General features: G+C 44.7%; 1 protein-coding gene across 6 annotated transcripts in view; it reads right to left on the bottom strand.

Moving 5' to 3' along the window:
• The window catches only part of PTPRM (protein tyrosine phosphatase receptor type M), a 666,464-nt gene that overhangs the window by 27,044 nt on the left and 612,148 nt on the right, over positions 1-27,272 (bottom strand). For 3 of the 6 annotated variants that reach the window (XM_070778532.1, XM_070778533.1, XM_070778535.1), the window contains 3 exons: positions 15,812-15,909; positions 4,320-4,436; positions 3,591-3,641 (listed from right to left, as the gene is read on the bottom strand). In XM_070778532.1, the coding sequence (XP_070634633.1) occupies positions 3,591-3,641; positions 4,320-4,436; positions 15,812-15,909 (266 nt within the window). The remainder of the gene's footprint in view (positions 1-3,590; positions 3,642-4,319; positions 4,437-15,811; positions 15,910-27,272) is intronic. The other 3 variants (XM_070778534.1, XM_070778536.1, XM_070778537.1) reach the window with 1 other exon arrangement.

Here is a 27,272-nt window from a genome sequence, read left to right as displayed (position 1 = left end):
CTGAGCTGCCAATGAAGGAGACATGGGTTCCATCTCTGGGTTCAGGAAGATCTCCTGGAGAAGGAAATGGTAACCCACTCCAGTATTCTTGCCTGGAGACTCCCATGGACAGGAAGCCTGGTGGGCTATAGTCCATGGGGTTGCAAAGAATTGGATGTGATTGAGCAATTAAGTACTTTAAATTGATTTTTATCCATTTTTTTCTTCCTAACTATGAATCTATGCAGGAAGACTGTGTTTTAAAACAAGAGTCTGTTTTGAAAACAATTACTTCCAGAATCAAGGCTGCAGGTAACCTGAGATAAAACTTGACTTTCCCCCTTCTCTCTTTCTAGCACTGTTTCCTGGACACCATCTCTGTGTTAGGCCCTGGGGGTGGTCTTACTATCTCAACACAAACCGTCCAGGAACCCTTTGTTCACCATCAGTCACAGTTTGTGGAAACTTAGCCAGGAAGAAATTTATGTGCTTTGAAAGATCAGAAGAGGCCAACAACTATATGTTCTAAAGATAAGAGTTGTCTGCTATCAGGGCGTTCATTTGTCTTGGTTTAATAACACAGAAGTGTGGAAGCTTCATTTCTCTTAGAAAATCATGCTGTTCTTTAGTTGGTTTAAGCATTAAGGAATTAAGCCGTCAGGGATTCACAAAGGAAAATCAACACTGTCATCTGCTAAATACGCTCTGTGACCTCAGAGCAAGATTCCTAGGTGGTTAGGAGCCCACATTTCCTCTTGCTGAAACCATGATGACAGTTGGCCAAAGCCTCCATCAGAAGACAAATGGTGAGGTTGTGCCACCCGAGTGCTCCCCTGGTTTACGTAGGACGACGGCACAAGGGTGGTCCCAGGAAAGGGGATAGCCTATAACAAATATTTCTTCATTCCAAAGAGGACAAGAGAGCACTTATGTCCCCGATACACTGTTAATTTTAATTTTTTTGAGCACTTCTTTTTCTAGGTTTCAGATCTAGCATCCCCAGATTCTGAACTCCATCCATCATGGGGTGGGAAAGGGGCGGCCAACTGATGCAAGGCTTATTCTCTTAGCAGGGTAAATGTCAGTGTCTGGGATGCAGCAAACCTCTTTCCAAAATAAACCTTGATCTCTAATGTGCTCACTACTGATGAGACGAGCAATGGAGTGGCTTCTGAGTCACTTCTCACTCTTGTTCACGGATGCGGCAGTTCCCTCTTATGCTGTTTTGTAATATATTTGGGGGGATAGATCATAGATGTGATTGGTGATCACAGCCCCAACATGTTGCAAGTTGACATCAAGTATATTTTTGTTTTTCATTAACAAGATTTTGTTGTTGTTCAGTTACTAAGTTGTGTCTGACTCTTTGTGACCCCATGGACTGTTTCATGCCAGACTCCTCTGTCCTCCACTGTCTCCCAGAGTTTGCTCAACAAGACTTAATGTGGTATAAATCAGTATCATCATTATATATATAAATTGTAATAAATATTAATGCTATGTAAAGGTGTCTGTATAGCCAAAGCTATGGTCTTTCCAGTAGTCATGTATGGATGTGAGAGTTGGACCACAAAGAAGGCTGAGCGCCAAAGAGTTGATGCTTTCGAACTGTGGTACTGGAGAAGACCCTTGAAAGTCCCTTGGGAAGGAGATCAAACCAGTCAATCCTAAAGGAAATCAATTGAATCTTCATTGGAAGGACTGATACTGAAGCTGAAGCTCCGATACTTTGGCCACCTTAGGTGAAGAGCCAACTCATTGGAAAAGACCCTGATGCTGGGAAAGATTGAGGGCAAGAGGAGAAGGGGCGACAAAGGATGAGATGGTGGGATGGCATCACTGACTCAATGGACATGAGTTTGAGCAAGCTCCGGAAAATAGTGAGGGATAGGAAAGTCTGGATAGGAAAATCTGCTGCAGTCCATGGGGTCACAGAGTTGGACACAACTTAGTGACTGAACAACAACAACAGAAGGTGTGGTATTTACTTCATTCTCCTTGTACTTTAATGGGAAGGAAGACGCCTAGTAGAGCCTAATCCAGAGAGTGTGCTTGATAAATAAGTGTGGGATAATGAATCCCTAGGTGCGTGTTCTTTCTGACAGGTTTCAGGCCATATTCCTGCTTTTCTGAGCCCCAGGCACCTCCTTGCAGAGGGAATTTGGTGTCTGTAGCCAACTTCCTTGCTGCCAGCATCAGTGAGGATAGATTCCCCTGACAGCTTAGATCCACAGAAGCTTTTCAGCTGTCTTCCTCTAGCCAGGATGGGCACTTTGTCATTTAACATCTGTTCAGCTCCGGGTCATCAGCCTCATGGGAAAGGAGAGAGGACCACCCCATGCAAAACAGGCATTGATCAGTTTCAAATTGCAAACCTTCCTGCTTGTTTGCAGAATGAAGCCCAAACCTATTTTTCACCTTTAGGTCCCTTGATGTAAATCCTCTCAAAATAGAATCAGAACTGCAGGACTCTCAAAGCACACACTTCACTTGGCTGTTTCTCTCTCTCTCTCTTTTTTTTTTAAAGTTTCCTTTCTAATGAGGAAGTTTAAAACCTACAAGAAGTGCTCCGCAGAAGTACTAACGATTTGTTTTCCTTAAAGATTCCAATTGCTGGTTAGAAAATCACTAACATGTCATTCTGATTTCCCCAAATGCTTTAACAAGCTCCTCATCCTTCCTTTCCTTCCACCAGCTCTTTGCTGGCTGTCTTAGGACTAAAATACCTGGGTGTTTCAGAAACATTTCTGTGCAGCTGGGATAGAGAACACTAAGAGGTTAAAAAAAGAGCAAAGAAACAAACAAATCCTTCCTTTAGCCACTGAGATGCATTTTCAGCTTATTAGAGAGCTGACTATTGTTCAAAGAACTCCATGTTTAAGTGATGGCTTTCGGATGATTTTTTTTTTAAAGAAAAAAAATATTCGGGGTCTTTTATCACTATCTGTTTTAATGCAGTTATTCATGAGTGCTCTTGCCAAGAGCCATACAAAAATCCTCCATATGCTTTTCTTTTTTTCCCTCCTGATTCTGCCTAAAAAGGAAAAAAAAAAAACTGACATCAAAGTGTGAGGTTCAGAACTTAAAGAATTGAGTCAACCAGAACTCCATTCTTTGAAGTCTTCAAGCCTCCTGTCTGCTTATTAAAAAAGACAGGCTAAGGGAAAAAAAATGCTAAATAGTATGAGAAACAGATTAAAATAAACGAAAGTCTCTTCAGCCTTGTGATTCTATGACAAATAGGGTTTTGAAAGTCAGGAGAGGTGTTAAAAACATTGGGGTAAATGAGCCAGGAAGCAAACGCTGCCATTTCTTCATTCCCCACAACTGGTCTCGTTAGTCTGGAGACTGCGTTGATATCCAGGGGGAATAAGGGCTGGAACCAACTGCCCAAAGGTTCACTTACAACGCTGGGGTCTCTAAGGGAACCCACCACTGGGCAACTCGTGCCAGCATCGCTAGGTGCAGCGTAGGGCTTGGCTGCAGAGAACCAGCTCTGGACAGAAGCCTGGGGACTCCACAGACAACGCCAGGGGTCCCCTTCTTGGAGGACAGCAAGGCAGAGAACTCGCCGGACACATCATCTCCACTCCCCGCCCCCCGCAGCCTACCTGTGACACTTCTCGGGATGGACTGCAGTGTGCTTCTCCTCCGGGCCCTCCCTATGTCGGCAGAAAGAGGGGGGTAAGGAGATTCCCTGTTATGCTCAGAGCAGCAGCCCCATCCATGCGCATGGGATGAGCATTTGGGATGCCGCACCCGCAGGGACCAAGGGCTGAAACCAGCATGGGAGTGAGTGAATGGAGAAGCTGGTTCATGCAGAAGCATCCCACGTCTACAGAAAAAGTGTCTGTTTCCAGGCAGACACTTCCACCTGGAAAGTCCATCATCTGCATGAAACCACAGGCTGAGAAAGGCTTGAGGACGTGAAGGGTATCCAGGAGGAGTTAGAACCCGTGTCTCCACACTGATGCTAACTCAGTACCGGGGAACCCACATGGACATACAGCATGAAGGACATTTATCAACTGCCTCTGAACAAGGAGAGAGAGACGGGCTGAACAATACCAACCAGGTTGAAAAGAAAAAGGAAGTGGACACCTAGGTGTATCTTTTGGATTAGCAGCAAAATACATATTCCTATGAAATGGGAATGATTTGCTTCAAAGATGGAAGTGAGGTGCTGCAGGACCAGAAGGTAGGATGCAGTCCTGAGTCATCACTGGCTACAGCCTACCTGCGTTCAGGTGAGACCACAGATGAATTATCCCGGATAAGTTAATGAGGCTGGTATCACTAATGTCTGACTGTAGCTTTTCAAAAATAGTGTGAAAGCTTACCTTTTCAACAGCAAATGTTCTTATCACATATTCTGCCAGTAGCTCTGTTTCTATTAGGGTAACTTTAATGTCTTTATAGATCTCCGTGTCATCTGGCCAGTATTTGCAGCATTTGACCTTTAGAAAACACAAAGGAAATGAGGCTAAAGTGGGTTTTTTTTTTTTTTTTTTTTGGAGTTCTCTAAATGATGGGTCACAGTATAATTTATAGGATACAATTTGTGCACAAAATCAGAAATATAGCTTAACTTTGTTCTTTTTAGATCACCTGTATATTTTTTTCTCTCCCCAGAATAAAACACAATTTGAGTCATGGGAGGAATAAAACCTAGGAAAATGGTCTAAAGTTAACAGATTGTATTTATACTGCAAATATCCCAGTTACAGTAACCATTCATTTCCTGTCTATTTCTACTCAGGAGTGGCCTGGAAAAATAAACTACAAAAGGTGGCTTGCAATATTTTAGCTCCTCTGAACTTTAAATTTCTTCTAGTTTTAGAAATTGATGGAACATTTTGGAGGAGACCGAGCAGGAAATTGGAGCCAAAAGTCAAGATTAGAGATTTTTTTTTTTCTGAAGAAGGCAATAACTATGTGTTTTTCTCAAGTTACAATTGCAGATTCATTTTTTGTCTAAGTAAATTCAGTGTACAAAACCTGGTGAACTCCCCGTGTTAATGATTTCTTCAGTCACCCAAGCATAAAACCTGGAGATCCTTCTCCAAAACCCAACCAAGTGCCAAGTCGAGCAAGCGGTTGAAACAGCTTTCAAATACGTTTTCCAGCTTTTTATTCCCTCCGCCACCATCTTCGTTAAGGCTCTGCTAACTTCCTGTGTGGACATCCCCTCCTCAAGAAGCTGCAAAAACCCTTCCAAGTGTGGTCCCTCTGGCACTGACTTGCTCTGCTCAGTAAACTTCTATTTCCAATGACTGCCCATGAAATTAAAGAGAAATTAACTTTGGCCTGGCATGTACAGGTCTTTTTTGTACTTGGCTACAACTAGACTAGCATCTTCATTCTTATATTTTTATTACCCTTCTTTCGAGCCACATGTATTTTATGTTCAGAGACAAGTGGTCTGCCTGATCCCCCAGCAGACCTCACGGTCCAGACTCTTACTCAGGCCCCTCCCAGTCACACAATTTGTCCAGCTGAACATTTCATCTGTTCTTTGAAGAGTATCTCAAATGCCACACCCCTTCAAAGTCTTTCCTCCATGGGTGTGAGCTCTCTGTTGATGGTCCGATAGGACGTGCCAGTTCTGTTGCTATGACACCGGGTGAGGGCCTGCTTATTACCTGCAGGCAAGCAGAGGGCTTTCTATTGCTTATTTCTGCCCCTGGGGTCCAGAGGAGCGGTCATTAGGAGAAAGGAAGCCTCCTTCCAAAGAGATGCTTGTGGGCAGCCTTCTTCGAGCAGAGGCACCTGGCTGGGCGTGTCCAGAAGCAGCAGCGGAGCCATTCTGCATCCCGCCCTCCCATCTCATCTCCCAAAATATCCTGAAATGGCTTGCCACATCTGTTTTCAGCCTACTCAAAAGCTTTCTAAATTGGGTTCACTTTAGTATCTTTTTAACTGCTTGGACTTGTGTCAAGAGGAAAGTATGTTTCCTTCTGGATGCAGGCTCTCCAGTCGGAGGAGTCGGGGCTTGAGTCGCCTCCTGGCCTTTATGTTCTGCGGACATGGATGTTTAGACCAGTGGTTACCGGGTGTCTGTTGGAGCCCAGGCGTGGAAGAACCAGATGCTCCTCTCCTCTGACCATGCTGCCCCGCTGCAGCCCAATGCTCCCCGCACGGCCTCACCACCTAAGGCACCGGACAGTCTTCAGCCCAGAATGCCAGTTACCCGGCGTCTCAGCGCCGCTTCCATCCGGCCATCACTCAGGCACCCTGTGGCTGAGGCTGCTGCCTGCCCGTCATTGTGGAGGGTGGCGGGGGTGCATGATGGGCTCCTGCCTCCAACGGGGCATGGTTGCTGGCTTTAAAATTCACAAACGTGAAACAGTACAGGAAGCAGAATAACTCCTGGATTTCTAACTGCCTTCACAAAGGGTCATTTTTAGCCAGCAGCCCAAATGATCCCATGTACAATAAAATCAGAGACCCCCGGACACTCAGGCTGTAGCTCCCAGGCTGGCCACACATTACTGTGACCTTCAGGGTGTCTTTGGAAGAGGGCATGGCAACCCAGTCCAGTATTCTTGCCTGGGGAATCCCACGGACAGAGGAGCCTGGTGGGGTTGTAAAGAGTTGGGCATGACTGAGCATGCTTGCATGCACGCAGGAATTAGGAAAGCGTCCTGTGACTTGGGGGTGGGGAGAGCTTCCCACCCAGTAGAGCTGAGAGGAGCCACAGAGACAGTTTCCAAACACTTCTCTTCCAGAGTATCACAACTGTCAGACCCAGCTCTTCCTGCCTGGACTCTGCTTTGAGACCCTGGGTTCTCATCACCGTGACCTCATCAGTGGCCAGCTCGAGGGGTAAGCCAGCAGGGGCCAGAGCCGGCCTACCCGCCCCCTGCTTCCTTATCACCCTGGCTCGAGTCCTGAAAGGAGGGAACAAGAGGCCGGCCCAGGGACTGAGAGGGACTCACTCCAGAGACGAGTGGATGGTGGCTGGGAGAGGCTGCGGACAGGTCCCAAGAGCAGAGCTCTTTGGAGGAGGGGCTCACGGTCAGTTATGCTGTCTTCAGTCTCTCCAGGCCCGGCTTCAGGGACAGATACCGAACAGACAGCCCTGAAATACTTTAGCTGTCTTGCCTCTTGGGGTGGGAGGGAGTAGGAGGGCAAGGGGCAGGAAGAAAAGACACATCCGATGGCAGCATCCTCCATTCGTATCCCTGATCACAAGTGGCTCTGTTTCATGGATACTCCTGTATCACCAGCTCTTCGGGCGGCAGGACGGAGGCTGGGGCAGACCGTAAAGGTCTGTTTCTGTGCTCTGTGCTGGGCCAAGGACTCATTTTGATAAAGAGTCTGTGATCATGGAGGATGAAGTCAGCCCTTCATTTTGGCCACCACTGCCCCACTGAACAGATAAAACCATCGAGGAGGCGGCAGGCAGGAAAAAAGACAAAGGCACTGGTACAAGTTTTGATCCACTAAGGGATTTTCGGGCAGACTTTTTCTAAAAAGACATCCAGAGAGAGTGACCACAGTTCTATTAACAGCTGTGTCAGGGGCCAGCTGAGCGTGGCTTTGCTGGGCACGCTGTTGACAAGAGTGGGGACGTTGCAGGGAAGCACAGTGACTGAAGAGCCCTGGTTAAGAGCCACCTGCCAGCGAAGCTTCCAAGAGAACAGGTCTATAGTGTGCAGGACTTTTTGTCTTCAACAGAGATCCCACAGCAATGAGAACATTCACTCGGTTAAATATCCAGATTTCTCTGGCCCCTGTGTGATGAAGTCAGATGGAGGTGCACTTGCGTTTTTCTTGCTGACTTGTGTTGCAGCTGATGATGGGTACCGCTGAGCCTCAGGTTTCTCATGCACAAAATGGGACTGTAGCATTGTTTTTAGGGAGACTGGAGAGTAAGTGAGACCGTCTGCCTAAAACAGTACCTGGCCTGCCCTAGGTTCCCAGCTCCTCCCTCCGACACCTGCCACATTCGGCCCTGCCCTCTCCTCTGGGAAGCACATCTGAAGCCTGCTTTAACTGCTAGAGGTCTGGATGGTGTGAATCTGGGAGAATCACTTCACGGCACCAGCAAGTCCCTCTTCAGGCTCCTGCCTCAACCTCCTCCTGCAGGGCTTCTGGTTTTCTATCTGGTCTTCCATTAGCATCTCTTAATGAAGAGATTATTCAATACTTAGAATACATACAACATCACATCCTTATCCGTAACATTTCATCTGCTGTAAAGAAACAAGTGGCCCGATGCCTCCTGTGGAATTCCAAGTGTCATCTTGCAGACCTCCCTGGTAAATGTCCTGTTCCTTTTCTCTCCTACCTAACTCGATGACAAATCATCAGCACTTTGAAGAAACACATATACCCAGGCTGCTTGTTCCTCACCTTGTTCAGCAGATTGGCCTTGACTTTTAGCCATTCCTGAAATTTAAATCATCCTGCGGAAGGATGGAGACTTGCTACCACCGAGGACAATGATTGGCGTGTGTCCCTCTCTTGGTGCCTCCATTCTTCAGTTGTAAAATGGGATAGTGCAGACTTTGCCTGTTTTCCTAGTTTTATCTTAAAGTTACAGAGGAAGGCAAGGCTTGAATCAGCTACATTAATATGATGGTTGATGGTGTATCAAAATGCAGAGGAATACTTACTGAATGAGTATAAATTCATCAAAGGTTAAGGCTATCTTTACTCAGGTCACAAAATGTCAATCTTAAATACCCAATTCGTTAAAAAAAAAGATCGATGAAAGTTCGATCTTTTTGAATCATGAGAGTTCAAGACAGAAAAATTTCAGTAATGCCTACAAAAATAATCTCTCTTCCCTTTCACGTACGAACTGGATGTCTTGGAACAACTTAAGAGATTCTGTAAAAAAACTATTATTTTGTACTGCTACATATTACCTACGTTATTATTATTATTATTTTACTATTAAACTATTTCCACATGTTATTAAGGGGAAAATCTTTCCTCTCTCTTACTTCTTCCATTGACCTTGGATCTGGTGGGTTTTTGTAGAAAAGCAAGTGTTCTTTGTATTAAGGCTCCAGGTGCACTTGGAACCTTAATACATCTTCCTTGTAGGTGAAGAAGTGAAAGTGTTAGTCGCTCAGTCATGTCCGACACTTTGTGACTCCATGGACTATAACCCGGCAGGGTCCTCTGTCTATGGGACTCCCCAGGCAAGAATACTGGAATGGGTAGCCGTTCCCTTCTCCAGGGGATCTTCCCAACCCAGGGATCAAACCTGGGTCTCCTGCATTGGCAGGCAGATTCTTTACCATCTGAGCCACCAGGGAAGCCCATCTTGTATGTGCATTAGAGCTTATTCTGACATCCAGTGTTCATCTTAACTTTTTTCTTTTGTTACTCTTTTAGTGACACACGTGAAAGGAATTTCAAGACAATCTCTTTGGGAAGATGATAATCTTTAAAGCATCCATCAGTTCCCTTGCATCCATTATATATTGATGGGGGTGAGCATCTCTGGTTTCTTGGCTCCAAGACCCTTTACCACCTGTTATCAGAACTATTCAGGGCAGCTCAACAATCATCTTCCTACATTACTCCGAGACCTCATTTGGATTTTTAATAAACAGTTACATCCTAATGAAGTCTTCATCAAACTGACTAAATATGTTTAGAAATCATTAGCTTAAATTACCAGTGCAAAAAAGAACCTCCTTTGGGAGAGCCCCAGACTGGGTTCCCAGACTTTTGGCAGATGAATTAGTACAACAACACAGCGGAGTCGGTGGGAGTTCCTGGGAACCAGGCGCTGGATAAAGAGCTTGGGGTCCCTCCGGTGGGTTCATTAAAGAGGGAAAACAACCACAACATCCGACGCAATTTACATGCCAGGTGTGCGGCTGTCGGCAGGTGCCAAGGAAACTGACAAGCGTCCCTTCCCACAACACACGGGCTGCGGGGGATGCGCAGGGGCGACCAGGAAGCCTTAGATAATGACGGGTCCTGGCAGGTGTATGGGGGGAGCCCTGCAGGAGGGAAGTGTGGTTTCTGAGTCCTCTGCACAGGTGCTGGGACCGGAGGCCTCCCAGAGGCTCCAACAGGGGCAATTACAGCGGCCTAATGCAGGGCGCTCCGGGGCAGAGATCCGGGGAAAGCTGCTGGGCTCTGACTTAATGAATCAAGTCTGTGTAAACAAACAGCGTCGGCCTGGCTCATGCCTGATTCATGAAGCACCCGCTGCTTGCACTCAACATGGTAAGCAGCTAGTTGCTGCCCTTAAAAACCATGTCATTTTCATTTCTTCAGTGGTTTGTCGTCGCTGTTTCCAAGCGTGGAACGTGGGCATGTCGTCTCTTGACAAATGTGCAGGATGAACAATGGGAAATGGCCTGGAATGAGGTATGACCTTTTCCCAGAGGGCATGTGACCTCTTGTCAACACCCCCAGATCGCACCAGACGTTTCAAGGACAGACGCCATGAAGCACATCACTAATTGAATTCAGGCCAGTCCACGGGGCTGATGGTGGCAGGGCAGGACTCTTAGAGCTTACCACGTCCCTGCAAACTGGGTGAGGATCTGGAAGGATTTTTTTTTTTTTAAATAAGCTTACCAGACCTAAAATTCCTGAGTTCTGTGAGGCTGTGGGCTTCCATTTAAGGCTGAACTTGAACCGTGGCCCCTGCTCTCCCCTTCAGCTGCACACTATTAGCTGAAGTGTCCATGGCTATTTGTCAGAAAGAATTGTTTCCATCAAAAATGTCAATAGGGGCCACCTTGCATGGGACGGGTCCTGATGGAAGGAACAGAGGCCACCTATTTATTCCAAGGCAGGCAACTCAGAGTGAAGCCTGCATCCCACTAAAAGGTGCTGCGTCCAACAGACAGTGGGCTCTAGGGTCTGCGGCTTTTTCACTGGAATAATTTCACAGCATGGTCTTCCTTTGATCTGTTAGCCAAACACCATGCTGTCCCGATCTTTCCTTAAAGAAAGAGGGTTTATCATATGAGAACAGCTCATATCTAGTCACTGGGTCCTGAGACAGCACATTTTGAAATTTCAATTAAGCAAAAAATACGCACATGCCTTTATTTAAAGAAAAATCCAGTAGTGGTTGTTATTTTTAATAATTACTTACTTTTCAAAATAATTTATCTTGGGATTATTTTAACTGAAGTGAAGTGAAGTTGCTCAGTCGTGTTCAACTCTTTGCGACCCCATGGACTGTAGCCTACCATGCTCCTCCGTCCATGAGATTTTCCAGGCAAGAATACTGGAGTGGGTTGCCATTTCCTTCTCCAGAGGATTTTAAGTGAGCTCTGATGCAAATATGTTGTTGTTCAGTCGCTAAGTCGTGTCTGACTCTTTGTGACCCCAGGGACTGCAGCACACCAGGCTTCCCTGCCCTTCACTAGCTCCTAGAGTTTGCTCAAACTCATGTCCATTGAGTCAATGATGCCATCCTACCATCTCATCCTCTGTCGCCCCCTTCTCCTCCTGCCTTCAGTCTTTCCCAGCATCAGGGACTTTGCCAATGAGCTGGCTCTTCACATCAGGTGGCGAAAGTATTGGAGCTTCAGTTTCACTATCAGTCCTTCCAGGGATATTGAATATTCAGGGTTGATTTCCTTTAGGATTGATTGGTTTGATCTCCTTGCTGTCCAAAGGACTCTCAAGAGTCTTCTTCAATACCACAGTACAAAAGCATCAATTCTTCAGCACTCAGCCTTCTTTATGGTCCAACTCTCACATCTACACATGACTACTGGAAAGACCATAGCTTTGAGTATACATAAAATCTGGTAAATAACTCAATGAATATTGTTATCGGGAAAGCAAAGCAGTGTGAAGCAGTCTCCATATCTCTTCCTCCTCAGCACACGAGGCAGTCAACACGTGTGTGTGAGATGAGTGAGGACTCAGAATCAATCATACATTTCAGGGGAAGAAACAGGTAAAACACTGAGCTGGGCTGTTTCGCAGTGAACCTGGTGGATACCAACTGCTGTAGGTGGGGCAAATTCTCCTTTGTTAGCTTTGCTGGGCATTTCCTAAGCTCTAGGAGGGAGAGACCACAAATTTATAATGCTGTCTCCTCCCTGAAAGGAGTTTGTTGCTTTTATGGCAGAGTTGAAAATTTGTTTTTTTCAGTAGTCATTACTGCTTTTATAGGAAACTACTGATTTGGGGGTGAAAAGGTAATTTATTTATTTTTAAGTATTTATTTATTTGTTTACTTATTTGGTTGTGCCCAGTCTTAGTTTCAGCATGTAGGATCTTTAGTTGTGGCACATGGGATCTAGTTTCCTGGCCAGGGATGGAACTTGGGGCCCTACATTGGGAGTATGGTCTTAGCCACTGGACCACCTGGGAAGTCCCAAGGAAGATAATTCATAAATGCCACTAGAGGTCTCAGTTGTGCTGGAGAAAAGGTAAGGGTTACCTTAATACTTACGTTTAGGAAGTCCTCAGAATGGGGCGGGAACTTCTCTAACCACCTGCCATCTAGAGACTCATTTAATCTTTACAAAATCCCTATAAAACAGTGGCATGATATCTACACTGCCCAGGTGGGGGCCAGTGGTGGGGAGCTCAGCGACCCCTTCTAGGCTGGTCATACAAGGAGCTCCCCGCATCCCCCCAGGCCAGCTTCCCTGCTCTCAGCATCTCCCAAGAGACAGGGAATCCAAAGGCGTAAATGGCTTTTACACGGTTGGCAGTAAACCTGTGCTTTTTCAGTTTTTATACTTTACCTAATAGTCCCGTAGCTTCTCCCCTCTTGTCTCATCACTTTACTAATATCCTTTACAGAAACGTTTACATTTTAATGGTCAATTTTCCCTGTCCTTTTCTTATGGTCTCTTTGAAACACTTCTAAAACAAAGGACATAAATGTGCCCTCCATATTTTCTTCTAAAAGTTTTAAAACATTTAAAACTTTTGGTTTTATTTGGTATTCAATTTGGGGCTTTTCTTTTAGTTTGGGGCTTTTCTTTTAGTCCACATGAATAACCAAAAGTGCCAGTTCAACTGATGGAAAAGCTCATGTTTTTCCCACTAATTACACATTTTCCTACAAATGCCTACATCAACATCTGGGCTCTCATTTTTTGATCTGTTGATATATTTATTTCTTCCTGATTCACGGTGTCTATCATTTCCCCTTTTGCTATGTTCTTATCTGGTTTTGATATCAAGGTTATACTAGCCTCTTAAAATGGGAAAATAATCTCTCTTTTTCTCTTCTCAGAATAATTTTTATAAGATTTGAGTTACCCATTCCTTGAGTATTTAGCAGAATATATCTATAATACAATTGGGAGTAATGCTTTCCATGGGTCACTTTTTAACTATAATTCACTTTTTAAATAATTTTTGTCTCTTCAGAATTCCTGTTTCTTTTTGAGTCAGTTTTGGAAAATCAAATTTGTTAAGATAATTGTTGATTTTATCTAAATTTTCAAATTTATTGTGATTCATATTATCTGTTATGTTAAAAATGTATCATATTCCCACTATTTGTTATTTCTGATTTCTTTTCTTCTGATTGCCAGATGGTTGTCAATTTCATCAGTCCTTCCACAAAACCTTTTTGATCACGGTGATCTTCATTATTGTTTCTTTGATTTTTATTTAATAACGTTCTGCTCTGCTGTTACTGTTTTCTTTTTTTAGTTTACCCTGTTCCTCATTTATCTTCTTGAATTAGATGCTTAATTAGTCTTCTAATAACAACCCTGAAGAACATAGATATACTTTGGGTACCATTTGCTTGGCATCCTACACGTTTACTACATGATGCTTCATGATTCACAGTTCTAAGTATTTTCTGAGTGATATGAGGGTGTTGTGCTTTGACCCGTGAATTAGTGGAAGTGTTTTCTCACCAGAGCCTAAGTGAGGACCCATCTGCCTCTGTCAGTTCCCTGTTCTGGTGCCCGGCTGGCTTCCCTCTCCTTTGCCCCTCCCCTATTTCCCCCTTGGCCCTTTATCTGAGCATCTACCCTTTGTGAGTTTAGGTTTCATGTGGCCGTCTCAGTTCAAATTCTTAGCACTGTACATGTCCAAGGTGTTACCTCCTGTTCTTGGTGGGCTTTAGAACTCAAGATCCAAGCTCATGAGACTAAAGCCCTACCCCACTTGTCAGGACCCATGGGCACCATTACGTCAGCCTCTAGTGGGAGCCTGTTGCCCCCTCCCCCCTTTCTCTGGTCTCTAGTCCTTGCTTCTTCTCTGTTCTCTAGTAGTTTACTTTCTTAAGAGCTAAGTGAAACATTTTTAACATTTATGTTTACATATACATTTATATTTTATATTAAATACATTAAAACTCATTTACATTTTATCTACAATTTCAGGATGTTTGTAAGAGGAGGATTTTCAGGTTCTTTGGCTTGTCATCTTTGCTAGAATTTTAACTATCCCACTTTTTAAGTCTCTCTTCTTCCTGGTTTGTGCTTCCTGAGACCTTCTGAAAATCCATTTGTAAGAACAGCTTTATTGAAGTGTAACTGATGTACTGAGTTGGCCCAAAAGTTCGTTCGGGTTTCCGTAGGATATTAAGGAAAAGCTCGAATGAACTTTTGGGCCAACCCAATACAGACACCTTCAGGCGCACAACTGGATGGCTTCTGACATAGTGAATGCCCTTGGTACGATCACTACAACCCAGGTCAGGGGCAATATCCACCACCTTCTGCGGTTTCTTATATGCCTTTGGGCTTTGTGCATGTGTGTGTGTGTGTGTGTGTGTGTACTGAGAGCACTTGACATGAGGTCTACCCTCTTAACAAATTAAGTGGGTGACGCTGTATTGCTGACTACAAGCAAGCTTTGTACAGCAGATCTCTAGAACTTGTGCCTCTGGTGTAACTGAGACCTTATACCCACTGAACATCAACCCCAGCTTCACCTCCCCCAATCCCTGGCACCCACTCCTGCACTTTCTGCTTCTGTGACTTGACTCTTCTCTATCACTCACGCCTATGGGTGGAATAGTCCAGTGCCTGCCCTGTTTAAGTGGCTTACTTCACCTGACCTGACATCCTGCAGATGCAACTGAGTTGTCAGTGGCAGGATTTCGTTTTTAAGGCTGACAGAGAATCTTACGAAACAACCCCTCTATCACTTCTGCCCCTAATATTTCAATTGGAGGCTAATCTCTAGGCACAGAGTAAATCTCACAATGTCAGTGTCTCTAAGAAGTGACAGTCCTTCAGCAGAACCATGGAAATGGCCTCACTGTTCAGCAGAGCAGCTGCATCCTGTGTGTCTTCTCTCTTTCAAATTCCCCTTTGGGAATAATCCTGTTGAATCCTATGACCGAGATCTTAACTACTGAAGAATTTCCTGGTTAAATAAAAATAGCTCATCCGCAGTTAATACAGATGAAGCAACCCAAGGCCTCGGGGGCGGCGTGTGGTCCCCACTTCACAGGTCAGGAGAGGGAGGAAAGGGACGATCTAAGCGAGAGGAGATGCTGGAATTCTAAGCCTGGGATTGACTCTGGGCTTCCGGCTGTTCTCAGGGAGGACTCTCCCCCAGGTGGGGAGTGCAGGCCTGCCTCCTGGGGCTCCCCTTGTGCTCTGACACCCAACCACCAGCCCGCGTGCGTCACTACGTTTTTGTGTTGTTGTGTGCTCAAAATATCCGGGTAACAACTGCTTTTAAATCCTGAGTGCCTTTCCTGTCTGTTGCTATCGCAACACATGAAAGCAATTCAGGCTATGTTTACTGATAATGTATAAGCAAGGACAGCAAGCCAGAGGAGGAGCCTAGTGGTTAGCATTTTCAGAAGGACACAACACTGCATCCAGGGCTGGCTCCTGCCCTCCTTCACACAGGTGTCTAAGGAAGGAACAGATGACTGGGAGGTGGAGAGGCCACTTACCCGCCCCACTTCCACCAGGTTGGTCACCATGACGATGCTCGCTGTGTTCTCGTGCCACACCATCCTCCAGAAGTCAGATATCGTCTCCTGCATCGGCCCTGCAGCAAAACACAGCAGAGACGTGTGCTGTCTTTGGGAGCTTGCACCTGCGGCACTTCTGCAGCTCACAAAGAAATCTCCGGACAGCCGCAGGCAGTCCCCTCATCCCTCTCGGTGGACAGAGCTCTCCCTTCTAGTGCTGATGTGGCGGTGGGGGGCACTCTTCCTATAATAGCACCCTTAGAAACACAGGATTTTTCACTCATGGCTTAATTTTCTCATGTCATCCAACGCATCTGTATTTGAGCCCTTTTTGCCCTTCTTAAATGACTGCTGTGAAAGAAAGTTGTTTCTTCATCATCTAGCTATTTATCTCTATAATACTCGAGAGTGTGATTTAAAAAAAAAAAGGGGTACCATCCCTCTTTCTGCTAACAACTGGCGATATCCAGGGAAGCAGTCTATAGAATGAAATGAGCCTCTATAGGAAAGATGGCCTTTTCTGGTTTCTAGTATTTTTCTTAATCTGTGCTATCTGTCAAATTAATCTTTTCTAGAATTTTCACCTAACACCTTCCAGCGAGTTCGGAGTTTCGAGCACTTGTACTTCCTGTCACTGACCATGACCTGCTTTCCCAGCTCCTGGGATCTGAGCATTAAGGAGCTCTTTTTATGGACTGGAAAAAAAGAGGGAAAATCTGCCAGTGCTATATACACTGTAAAGGCACAGAAAGCTGGAATTTAAACTTTCTTTAAATGTAGATTTTTAAAAAAAGACCCAAACTCTATGTTCAAACATGTTTGAGGGTCTCCATGTAATAGAATAAATCTTTTTTGGATAAATCTTCATGGTTCCTATTTATTTCAGTGTGTCAGTAATACATAATTAAAAATCTAAGGTTAATTAGCATATTAGCCTTTTCTACTAAAATTACAAAGGACTTATCTCTGACTACTCCCAATTTACATGCAATTTTTCTATAGTGTTTATCACTTTTTGAAGCCCACCATGGATGCTATTTTAATACAATGTTTATATTTTCCCATTTGTCAACTTCTTTGCTCCCTTTCAAACAATTTTAGAACTTTTGTCTAGCTCATCTTTTAATTTTTCACAATCATCAAATATATTCTTCAGGAATTTCTTAAGGTTCTGCTGGTGGCAAGCTCTCAGAATTATTTGCTGAAAACATATCTAGACAGTTCTATTGGGTGCGCATTTCTAGAGTGACGTTTACTCTATGGCTTCCATTTTAACAGCATAAGTCTTTATACGACCAGTAGACATGTGGGGATAGGAGAGGAAGACGCCGTCAGAGGTGGACGGGCTGGACAGCTGTGCTCTTGGATCTGGACGTTGTAGATGCCCAGGTTTGGAGTGTGAATATGTGAGTTTGGGATCTGCCTCTGGCTTTGAACCGACTGTGTGATGTGGGGCAAGTTACTTGGTCATGAAAAAAGACAAACAACCCAATTTACCAATAAAAATGGGCAGTGCACTTGAACAGACATTTCTCTAATGCCCATCATCATTAGTCATTAGGAAAATGCAAACCACAGCCACAGTAAGATACCATCTCATACCCCCTGGGATGGTTATAATTAGAGAAAAAAGCCAGAAAATAACACTGCGACCTTAGTATCTGCATCTCTCTTTATCTACATACTGATTTCAGGAACATGGCTGAGGGTTATTTTGAGAATCTGTGGAATGAGCGCTGACTCAGGCATTTTATACAGTCACATGTCAGAACAAAAACCAGGTGCAAAAAAACCCCCAAAACAACAACAACCCAAGGTGCATTTACATTAAAATAGAATGAGAAATGGAGAGGATAAACTGGAGGTATATTTAAAGCAATTTGGGCTGTAAGTTGATCAATTTTTAAGCCAGATGATGGCTACGTGAAGATTCATTGTACAATTCTGTCGATTTTTGTTCATATTTGAAGTTTTCTATGTCAAGATTAAAAAAAAAAATCTCACCAAGAGATATACTATCATTGACTGTAGAATCTGGTCAGTAAAAACAGAGATATTTCTCCACAAATTATTTTGCAGAAATCAGTAGGTTAAGCCATAGGTTAGGGAGAAGAACTTCTAATCTTCGTTTGCCTTACAAAATGAACATTACGGAAATTAAAGCTTCTAAAGCCCAAGGCCATAAAAGAGCTGAAGATGCAAAAAAACAACAGAAAAGCCAACAAAGAAACAAAAAAAAGGGTGCATTTAAAGTTATTTACTGATGGTCACTTGCTGGCTGAGCAAAGGGGGCATACCTGGCCCCTTCAGTCACTGCCCGTTCCTCTTGACCAAGTATCAGTTTCTCCTTTTTCTTCTTCCTCACTGTCAAGCTTCCTTCCCTTTTCTCTGAATACAAATGTCTACTGTTCCTCCTGCTGCCGTGACGACACTCTTCCCCTCCTCGTGAGAACCCCTCCACCTCCTGAGCCTCTGCGTCGAGTCCCTTTATGGGACCTTGAGCGCTGCCCCCCACGAAGCTTTGCCTGCTGCTTGCCCCGTCCCTTGGCGTGTGCGTGCCATTCTCCTGATGGACGGGCTGAAGATTTCAGTGACTTCAGTCAAGGTTACCGGGGACACAAGTAAACATCGGATCTCATCAATCACTACGCTTCCAGCTCACGGGAAGAGAGGTGTCTCCATTGTGTACTTAACGGCTTGTTACTTATTCACAAGGAAAAAATAACCCGAGTCCATCTTTGTGCAGACACACACAGTCTCTCCACTGCGACCCTGAAACAAAGGAGTGACACTCTTTGCTTCCGCCGGACACACAGGCCTGTGCCACCTGCTCTGAAACTTCCAGAACCAGTTCTGATGACAATGGCTACTGTGGATGAATCTGGTGCCCCAGCATTGCAGATGCATGTGCTTTCAGAAAGAAATCTTCCTCTCCCCTCAGTGCCCAACAGAGACATTCAAGGCTGGGCAAGTTCCCAGGTACAACTCACTGGCCTTTTTTCGACTCTAGAGCCCCTGTGATCACTTATCTCAAGTTCCCCTGGGAGGAAGGAACGAGGCTGTCGTGCTTATTGCTCTTTCCTTAGGGTCCATGGAGTACCCAGCACAGAGCATGGGCTCATAAATACATGAATGAATGAGTACTTCTGTATGCATTGCTATAAACCATATTATTTACTATTAAAGTGTTATATTAAGAGTGTGGACTCTTTGCCACCCCATGGACTGTAGCCTGCCAGGCTCCTCTGTCCATGGAATTCTCCAGGCAAGAATAATGGAGTGGGTAGCCATTCCCTTCTCCAGAGAATCTTCCCCACCCAGGGATCGAACCTGGGTCTCTTGCGTTGCAGGTGGATTCTTTACCATCTGAACCACCAGGGAAGCCCCATAAAAATATTAAGTACTATTAATAGATAATACTTGTAGGAGTCTCTTTCTTGACATCTTTTGGAGATTATCTGTAGAAGCTTGAAAGAACACTGCCTCTAGTTCTTCCTGATTTATTATAAAGGGGGGCATCTTTTGCGAGGGCTTCTTTAGAGTGAGCGTGAGGGTCCCCCGGTCTCCAGAATGCTGCCAGGCAGTGCTGCAGAAGCTGGTTCCAACCGCTGAGCCGGTGGCTCCTTGGAGTCCCCCTGCTCCCAACACTTTCCCTCCAATCTCAACCCAATCCATCATTTGGAGCCTGAGTGCAATTCTGGCTTCCACCAACGGTTCTCAACTCTGGCTGCATATTATAATCACTGTGCAGCTTTACAAAATTCTGATGACCTAACCCAAGAGTTTCTGGGTTTACTGGCCTGGGAGGGTTGGTCTCGTGGGGAAGGACCACAGAGAGTCAGCATCCAGGCATTTGGCTACATCTCTGACCTGTCAGGTGGTCTTGTTCAGAGGTGGAACACCCAAGATCTGTGGCTTTTGAATCTACTGAACAGTCTAACCCTCATATAAGTTCTTCGAATCAAGAAGTCCCAATTCTTTCTGATTTAGAAGGAACTTGACTCATAAGAGGGGGCTCCTCTGGTGGTTCAGACAGTAACGAATCCACCTGCAATGCAGGAGACCTGGGTTTGATCCCTGGGTCAGGAAGATTCCCTGGAGAAGGGAATGGCAACCCACTCCAGTATTCTTGCCTGGAGAATTCCATGGACAGGGTAGCCCGGAGGCTATGATCCACGAGGTTGCAAAGAGTCGGACATGATCGAGTGACTAACGCTTTCACTTTCACTCATAAGATATCATCTAGGAACATGGCTGCACCATTTTACTGAGGGGCAAAGCAGTAGTCAAGGTGACACAGGTTTTTTACGATGTTTACTTAACTACTTTCGGGGTATCTTCAAAGCAAAGGGCGTGATCCATGGAGAGGTCACTGGTGACTGCTCTCGGGGTGGACAAACAGCTAAATTCCTATGACAAGGAATCCAAAACAGCAGGCAAAGGATGACATAAACCCTGTCCCTCCGGCATCAACAGCTGGGATGACAACCCTGGAAGGTATCTGGTTTCTGCAGTTGCTGGCTGGGTAGGGGCCCATGATCAGTGTGGCTACGCTTTTACAGACGTTGGTACAATAGGCGGGAAGGTTATTCTCAGCAGCTGTCCTAGGGGGACCAAAGCATTTGAAAGTAAGGTCTTGAAATTTCAATAGCATCAGGCCGGCACTACATCCCATTTCCCTGATGACCATCGGCACACATAGACCTCTCTTGGCAGAGAAGGAGACATGCAGATGGGTGATTCTTACACCACCCAGCCCCCAGGGGAGCAGCAACAAGAAGGGGCAGAAAGAATGAGAGCAGAATAAAAACAATGAAAAGCCATGAGTGAAAGACATCCAAGGATGGCTCTATTGTGTGAGACTATTTCTCCGGCTCATGGGCAGTGAGAGATATTAAAAATTACAATGTCAAGGTCTTGATAGATGCCTCTGCCCTCTCCCTTTCACATTCTCATTTCTATGCAGTATGTTTTCTGCGTTAATTAGAGCCACAGGAAGTCAAGGTCCTTGGAGCTCACAGTGACGCACGAGAGTTTTTGGAAGGGAAGAAAGAGTTCAGATATGCCCCAGTATTCCACTGTAAACAGGATAAAACCTAACTTCTTTTGAGCTCTTCCTATTTCTCAGGTCTCCTTTGAGTGTCTTACAAGATACATTATGTCATTAATTTAAAAATCACAGCCCTACTTAATAGGCACTACTATTCCCCCACTTGGGTGGCTCAGCTAGTAAAGAACCTGCCTGCAATGCGGGAGACCAGGGTTCGATCCCTGGGTTGGGAAGATCCCCTGGAGAAGGGAATGGCTACCCATTCCAGTATTCTGGCCTGGAATATTCCATGGGCTATATAGTCCATGGGGTTGCAAAGAGTTGGACATGATTGAGCGACTTTCACTTCACATTCCCCCACTTTACTGGAAGGACACTGAGGCAGAGAGAAGTCGGCAGAGTTGTCCACGGGGCTGAGCCTGAGGTCTGGCCCCACCAGTCACAACGCTGCCAGGTAAGCATCCACGGGCATGACAGGTGCACGTGTACAAGTCATCACGATCCCAGCAAGAATAAAAAAGAAGGAACCCACCGTCAACCACCTTTTAAACGCATTTTTTATGACATCAATGTTCTTTCAAGAGTCCCATGATCCCACTGCTACAGAATAAAGTCCAAGTTCATGAACACGGCCCCTCCCAAGTTCAGGTTCATGAGCACTGCCCTCCTTGGCAGTCCCAACCTCCCCTCCCCTGGGTTTCTAGAACCCAGCACATCCTGGTTTACTCCCTCCATCCCCCACCATCCCAGTCCAAGCCACATGCCCCGAATGACGAACCCAGCCTCACACTCGGCCCCCCTCACTCTGTTCTCTCCATCTCAGCCACAGCTCACCTCTGCAAAGTGTCATTTTCCTGCTTAAAAACCTTCCAAGGGGTTTCCACTGAGTAAATCCCAGATTCTTGAATAAGGCAGACTGGTCCCCCAGTTCTGTGCCTGGACCAGGTCTCCACTCTTGGCTTTGGCTGTTGCAGGTGCTGTGTCCTTGGGACCCCCTGCAGGATCCCCCACCAGGACCCCTCTGAACTTGATTCACTCATTCACCCCCTTCCCAGCTCCTGAGGGAGATCTGAGGGTGTGACCTGTATCCACAGGTGAGCCTGCTGCATGCCAGGATCCTGGGATGGTGAGGGTGCCACGGTGAATGATGGCAACACAGCCCCTGCTTCACAGAAGCTTGAGGCTCTACCAGGTGCAGATAAGGCAAGAACACGCCACGTGTGCACATAAAGTGTGGTGAGGTCAGCAACCCTGGACTCCTAACTTTCAACGGAGATGTGCACACCTCTGCAGACACACGGATATTTTCCAGGCGGGATGTGGATAGTTTCCAAAATAGTATTAATAATTTCTATACACTCAGTGGCTTTATGGACTCTGCCTATACTGATCTTTATGAGAAGGAGTCTAGGAACAGGGGTCTTTCTCAAACATGACAAAGCCCTCACTCGTCTCCACTATTACTACGGGGCGCTGCCCAGGTGAAGAGACCTGCAAGTGTGAGACTGAGGGATGGACAGAAACACGGACTGCAGAAACCCACAACGCTCCCGCCTTCTCTTATCTCTGTGAAGGACAAAATCTGGTGTTAAAAATGGGATATTTTGGTTCATGCTGAGATGTTCTGAATTCACAACATCCAAAGTGGCAGAGCCTGGGAACATTTATTCTTTTAACTGCAGCTGGGCTGTTCTGTGGGACCCCTGAAGTTTTCCTGGATACAACCCATGGATGAAAGTTTCATGTGTTTTCTTTCAGATTTGGCATGCTTTAATCTTTAAGGTGATTAAAGTCTATTTATTGTACTATCATAAAATATTTATTCTCATTTCTTCCATCCTCATTTTACCTTAGAAAATAATTTAATATTGTCTATCTCCTATTAACAAGTAAACTTACATAAACTTATGATGAAAATTTTAGATAGCAACTTAAAATGTTCAAAGTGGGTACATAATTTTTTCAAACTTCTTTTGGGGATTCACAAGCAAAACCATTTGAAGACCATTGTCAGCCTGTGACGTATTTATGCCTGCGTGCATGCATGCTAACTTGCTTTAGTCATGTCCAACTCTTTGTGACTCTATGGACTGTAGCCCAACAGGCTTCTCCATCCATGAGATTCTCTAGGCAAGAATACTGGGTTGCCATGCAACCCACTCCAGGGGATCTTCCCACCCAGAGATTGAGTCCGAGTCTCTTATGTCTCCTGCATTGGCAGGTGGGTTTTTTTTTACCACTGCTGCTGCTGCTGCTGCTAAGTCACTTCAGTTGTGTCCAACTCTGTGCGACCCCATAGACGGCAGCTCACCAGGCTCCCCCGTTCCTGGGATTCTCCAGGCAAGAACACTGGAGTGGGTTGCCATTTCCTCCAATGCATGAAAGTGAAAAGTGAAAGTGAAGTCGCTCAGTTGTGTCTGACTCATAGCGACCTCATGGACTGCAGCCCATCAGGCTCCTCCGTCCGTGGGATTTTCCAGGCAAGAGTACTGGAGTGGGGTGCCATCGCCTTCTCCCACTAGCACCATCTTCATCACTAGTGCCACCTGGAAGCCAGTATTTATGTCTACAGTAGTCAAAGTCAGGAGGAAGTTGTATTTCTTCTTGCAATATTGTTTTTCCTGCAGTGCTGAACTGTAGAGTGGATGTGACTTTGCCGGGGGGAATATGGGGGGCAGGCCCTTGGGTGGAACGTCCAGTACTGGTGACTCAGTGCCGCCTGATGGGGGAGGGGACACACGTGGAGCCATCTTCAGAGAGAATGCAAAAATTTTACAAAAAATTTGGGTTCAGATTTCATGAGTAGTAGAAAAACACAACTAGGAAGAAATCTTTTAGATGGAAAGCCTGCCTTCCAGGAAGAATGCAGAGGAGGAAGTGTCTGGTTGTCTCAGGCTGACGTGTGATGAGGTGTCTACAACCATGAGGAAGAAAGAGGGAGGAAGGGAAGAAGGAAGAGGGGGAAGGAAGAGGGCCCAGAGGAGGGGACCCAGTGGGCTGGAAAGCTGAGCCAAGTATCCAAAGGCCAAGTCCAGAGGAGCCTCTGAGCTCCCCGAAGGTGCAGATGGATGAGTGTCCAGAAAGGACGGATCTAGCCTACTGAACAAAAGCTCCCAGGAAACAGGAAAACACTGACTAAGAACAGCAAACAACAGTAAAGAGACATCTGGGCAGAGAGTCCTGGAACCCCAGGGCTCACAGCACGTGGCTCCCAGCGGTGATTCCGGGACAAGAAGGTCACGCGGGCTGGGCAGGCGGTAGGGTCCCCTCTGGCCTCCCCAGTGCCACTTGCCAGGCTCCAGGTGTGGAGCAGGGTCTCGGGCCTGATCTGGGTGGGCTCAGGAACTGGTGGGTCATGGACGAGCTGACCTTTGAGTCAGACTGTGGATGACGGGGGCTGCCCTTAGAGGGCAGTTCTGGATAAAACCGAGCAGGAGTCTAGCACAAGACTTGTGGTGTCAGCAAAGAGGCCAAGGGCTCTGGGCGCTGGCCGGGCATGGCCCGCGTCAGGCTCTGGGGCTTCTGGCTCACTCCATCGGAGGAGAAGGCCCCGATGGTGGGACACCGAATGGAAAACAGGGGTCTAGGATTTATGCATTCATTTTCAAGCTCTTACTCATAAATAAAACTGGCCCTAAATTTCTGTTCACTGCTGCTGGAGATAATCTACATAAAGTATTATGAAGTCAGTTACTCAACGTTTGGAGCATTAGACGTCCCTTCAGCGGCTTCTGAGTAAGTTTTTATTACAAAACTTTACATGCTTTTTCACTATGATGCTTCCGTAACACTTACATTTATAATTTTACATTTAGTAGCCTTTCATTTTTGCAGTAGTGAAATGTAAAAGTTAAAATATGCCACCATGCTTTACGGACTGAATCTGGTACGTCGCAAAAGGCATAAGGGCGACACAGAAAACAGTCGGCTTTCATATTAATAATTAATAAACCTTAACAACACTTATTTGATAGGTGCATTGGCTTTCCCCTGAAGCTAGATAAGCAAAAACCATGGAATTTTTATGAATAATTTTTGGTTTCAGCTGCAGAAAAAGAGAAGCAAAGCTGAGATGGCTGGTTGCATGGGATTCAATCTGTTTATTTTCCTGAATTGTTAAGAGCATCCCTGTCCCCCGATTATCATTTAAAAGGAACAACAAAAATCAACTAAGGATTTTGAAGCAAACACAGAATTATTCTATGATGGGGAAAACATGAGAATACATTATGTAATCTCAACTCAAAAATATAACTGGCAGCGTTTTCTAAGGGCAACTCTTATGTGAAACACCCTTCATGTCCAGAATTATAGAATAAGGATGTTCACCAGTCTACTAGAAGTTTTACTTAGTGACCAGTCCAGTGGAATTTCAATTTGAATGTAGTAAAAAGAAGAGAAATTTGGCATTGGCGCTATTATGAAATATGCCTTGCTAAGAAGTAGTGTCAAACGTGATGACTAAATTGATGATGTCAAATAGTGCTTTTTTCCTTTCTTTTCCTTCCTCCCTCTTTTCCTTTCTTTTTTGTTACTATCTTTCCTATATTTACGTGGCTGTCACACAATAACAAATCCCTTTTTACACAGCCCAAGTCTTTCTTTTTTTAATTTTCTACTTGTTTTCCTTTCTTTTCCTTTTTAAGTTGAAGCCCAGTTGATTGGTGAGCAGGAACTTGCTGATCACCCTGTTTCTCCTGAATTGGCTCACAAGGTACGTGTACTCCTCTCACATCTGAGAAAACTCGGCATCTACCGTGTGTGCTGCTTCCGCCCTCTGGGACATACCATTCTCACAGATGGTACACTGCACTCAAACCATGCCTTAAAATTCTTTCAGACTGAAACAAGAAAGTGTGCCAATATGAGCTGCGCAAATATCCGTGGGTTTCTCTAGATAACTAGTCATGGGATGTCGGTTTTCAGGTGCAGCACAAGAACATAAGAAATCCTGATTGGACCCCAAAAGATCATGTCAGACTTACTTATGAGAAAACTGGTATAAACCAAACACTAATGGACAGGTTACATATAAAATCGAAAAGAGCCTGGAAATCTTTGTAGTGTCTGTCATAACCCTTCAATCTCTGGCTCTTTTCTGGTTAATACTCTGACTCTCATCTTATTCACTTATTCAGCTAGAAGGAATTATGAAATATTTAAGAACAACAGAGAATAATATAGTAGGCATTATTTAATATGGGGCTTCTCTGATGGCTCAGAAGGTAAAGAATCTGCCTGCAACGCAGGAGACCTAGGTTCGATCCCTGGGTTTGGAAGATCCCCTGAAGAAGGGAATGGCTACCCACTCCAGTATTCTTGCCTGGAGAATTCCATGGGCAGAGGAGCCTGGTAGGCTACAGTCCATGGGGTTGCAGAGTCGGACACAACTGAGCAACTAATACTAGCACACTAGCATGAATAAAGATATGTTAAATAATACCTACTATATTCCAAAGAGATGCCAGGAACTTCCTATTTAATTCTAATCGTCACCTTACCATTTTTCATCTTTGTGTTGTCTAGTATCTTAGTTCCAATATGAGTTCATCCTACCTTGATTAGTCATTATTATAGTTTCTTTTCTGTTATAATTTTCTAATAGCTTTCATAATTTTTATTGTGGTTTTCCTTAATTTATTTTTATAAGGACAAAGTTCATGCATTTCCATACCACTTTTAACTATGTCTCAAGTCAACAGCAAAAACAGATAAAGAAGCACATTTCCAAAAAAAGTAAACTTAAAATGAGTCATGTATTCTGAATACCCTCTTTCTTTCTCTTATCCACTACTTTAAGACCTTGAAACAAAAATAAATGAAAATAGTGGCTTTGAGACCAAAGTTTGAAATGATATTTTTAGAAGTTTTCTTTTTTCTTAAACAAAAGCAATGGGTTAAAACTAATTTGTATGAGACATTTCAAAGGAAAAAATCTACAAGACCATCCTTAAATTATTTCTGATACACAAATAGTCCTAACCATTTAGATACACTCAAGTGTTAATAAAATCCTGAATAAAGGCTAAAAAATAAAAAGTCATATTAGAAATAACATTGGTGCTCCCATAGCACATCTGCCATGTGATGATTTAAATTGCTAACAGGGTTTTGTTAAAACCAACAAACATATTTTTAATTATAAAACACTGACATACTCAAAATTAAGAGATTCTTCAATGTGGTACCAATGTTCTCAACGTTAAGAAAACTTACAACAAAATCTCTGTTAGAAAAGAAAAGCAGAATAAAATTAGTCTCTGTGTTGCTAGAAAATTTGTTTTGGAAACTTGCTAATAAGTTATTGGAAAAATTGTTACTATCCCTTTCACTTTCCTCTGTGCGAACAGGGGGGCTTGGGGTGTGGGGTCAGGGTGGGGTCACCTGCAA

The sequence above is a fragment of the Bos indicus genome, chromosome 24, assembly GCF_029378745.1.
Source record: "Bos indicus isolate NIAB-ARS_2022 breed Sahiwal x Tharparkar chromosome 24, NIAB-ARS_B.indTharparkar_mat_pri_1.0, whole genome shotgun sequence".
NCBI lineage: Eukaryota > Metazoa > Chordata > Mammalia > Artiodactyla > Bovidae > Bos > Bos indicus.
Note: the sequence above shows the minus strand (reverse complement) of the source record. Positions and strands in the feature narration are given on the sequence as shown.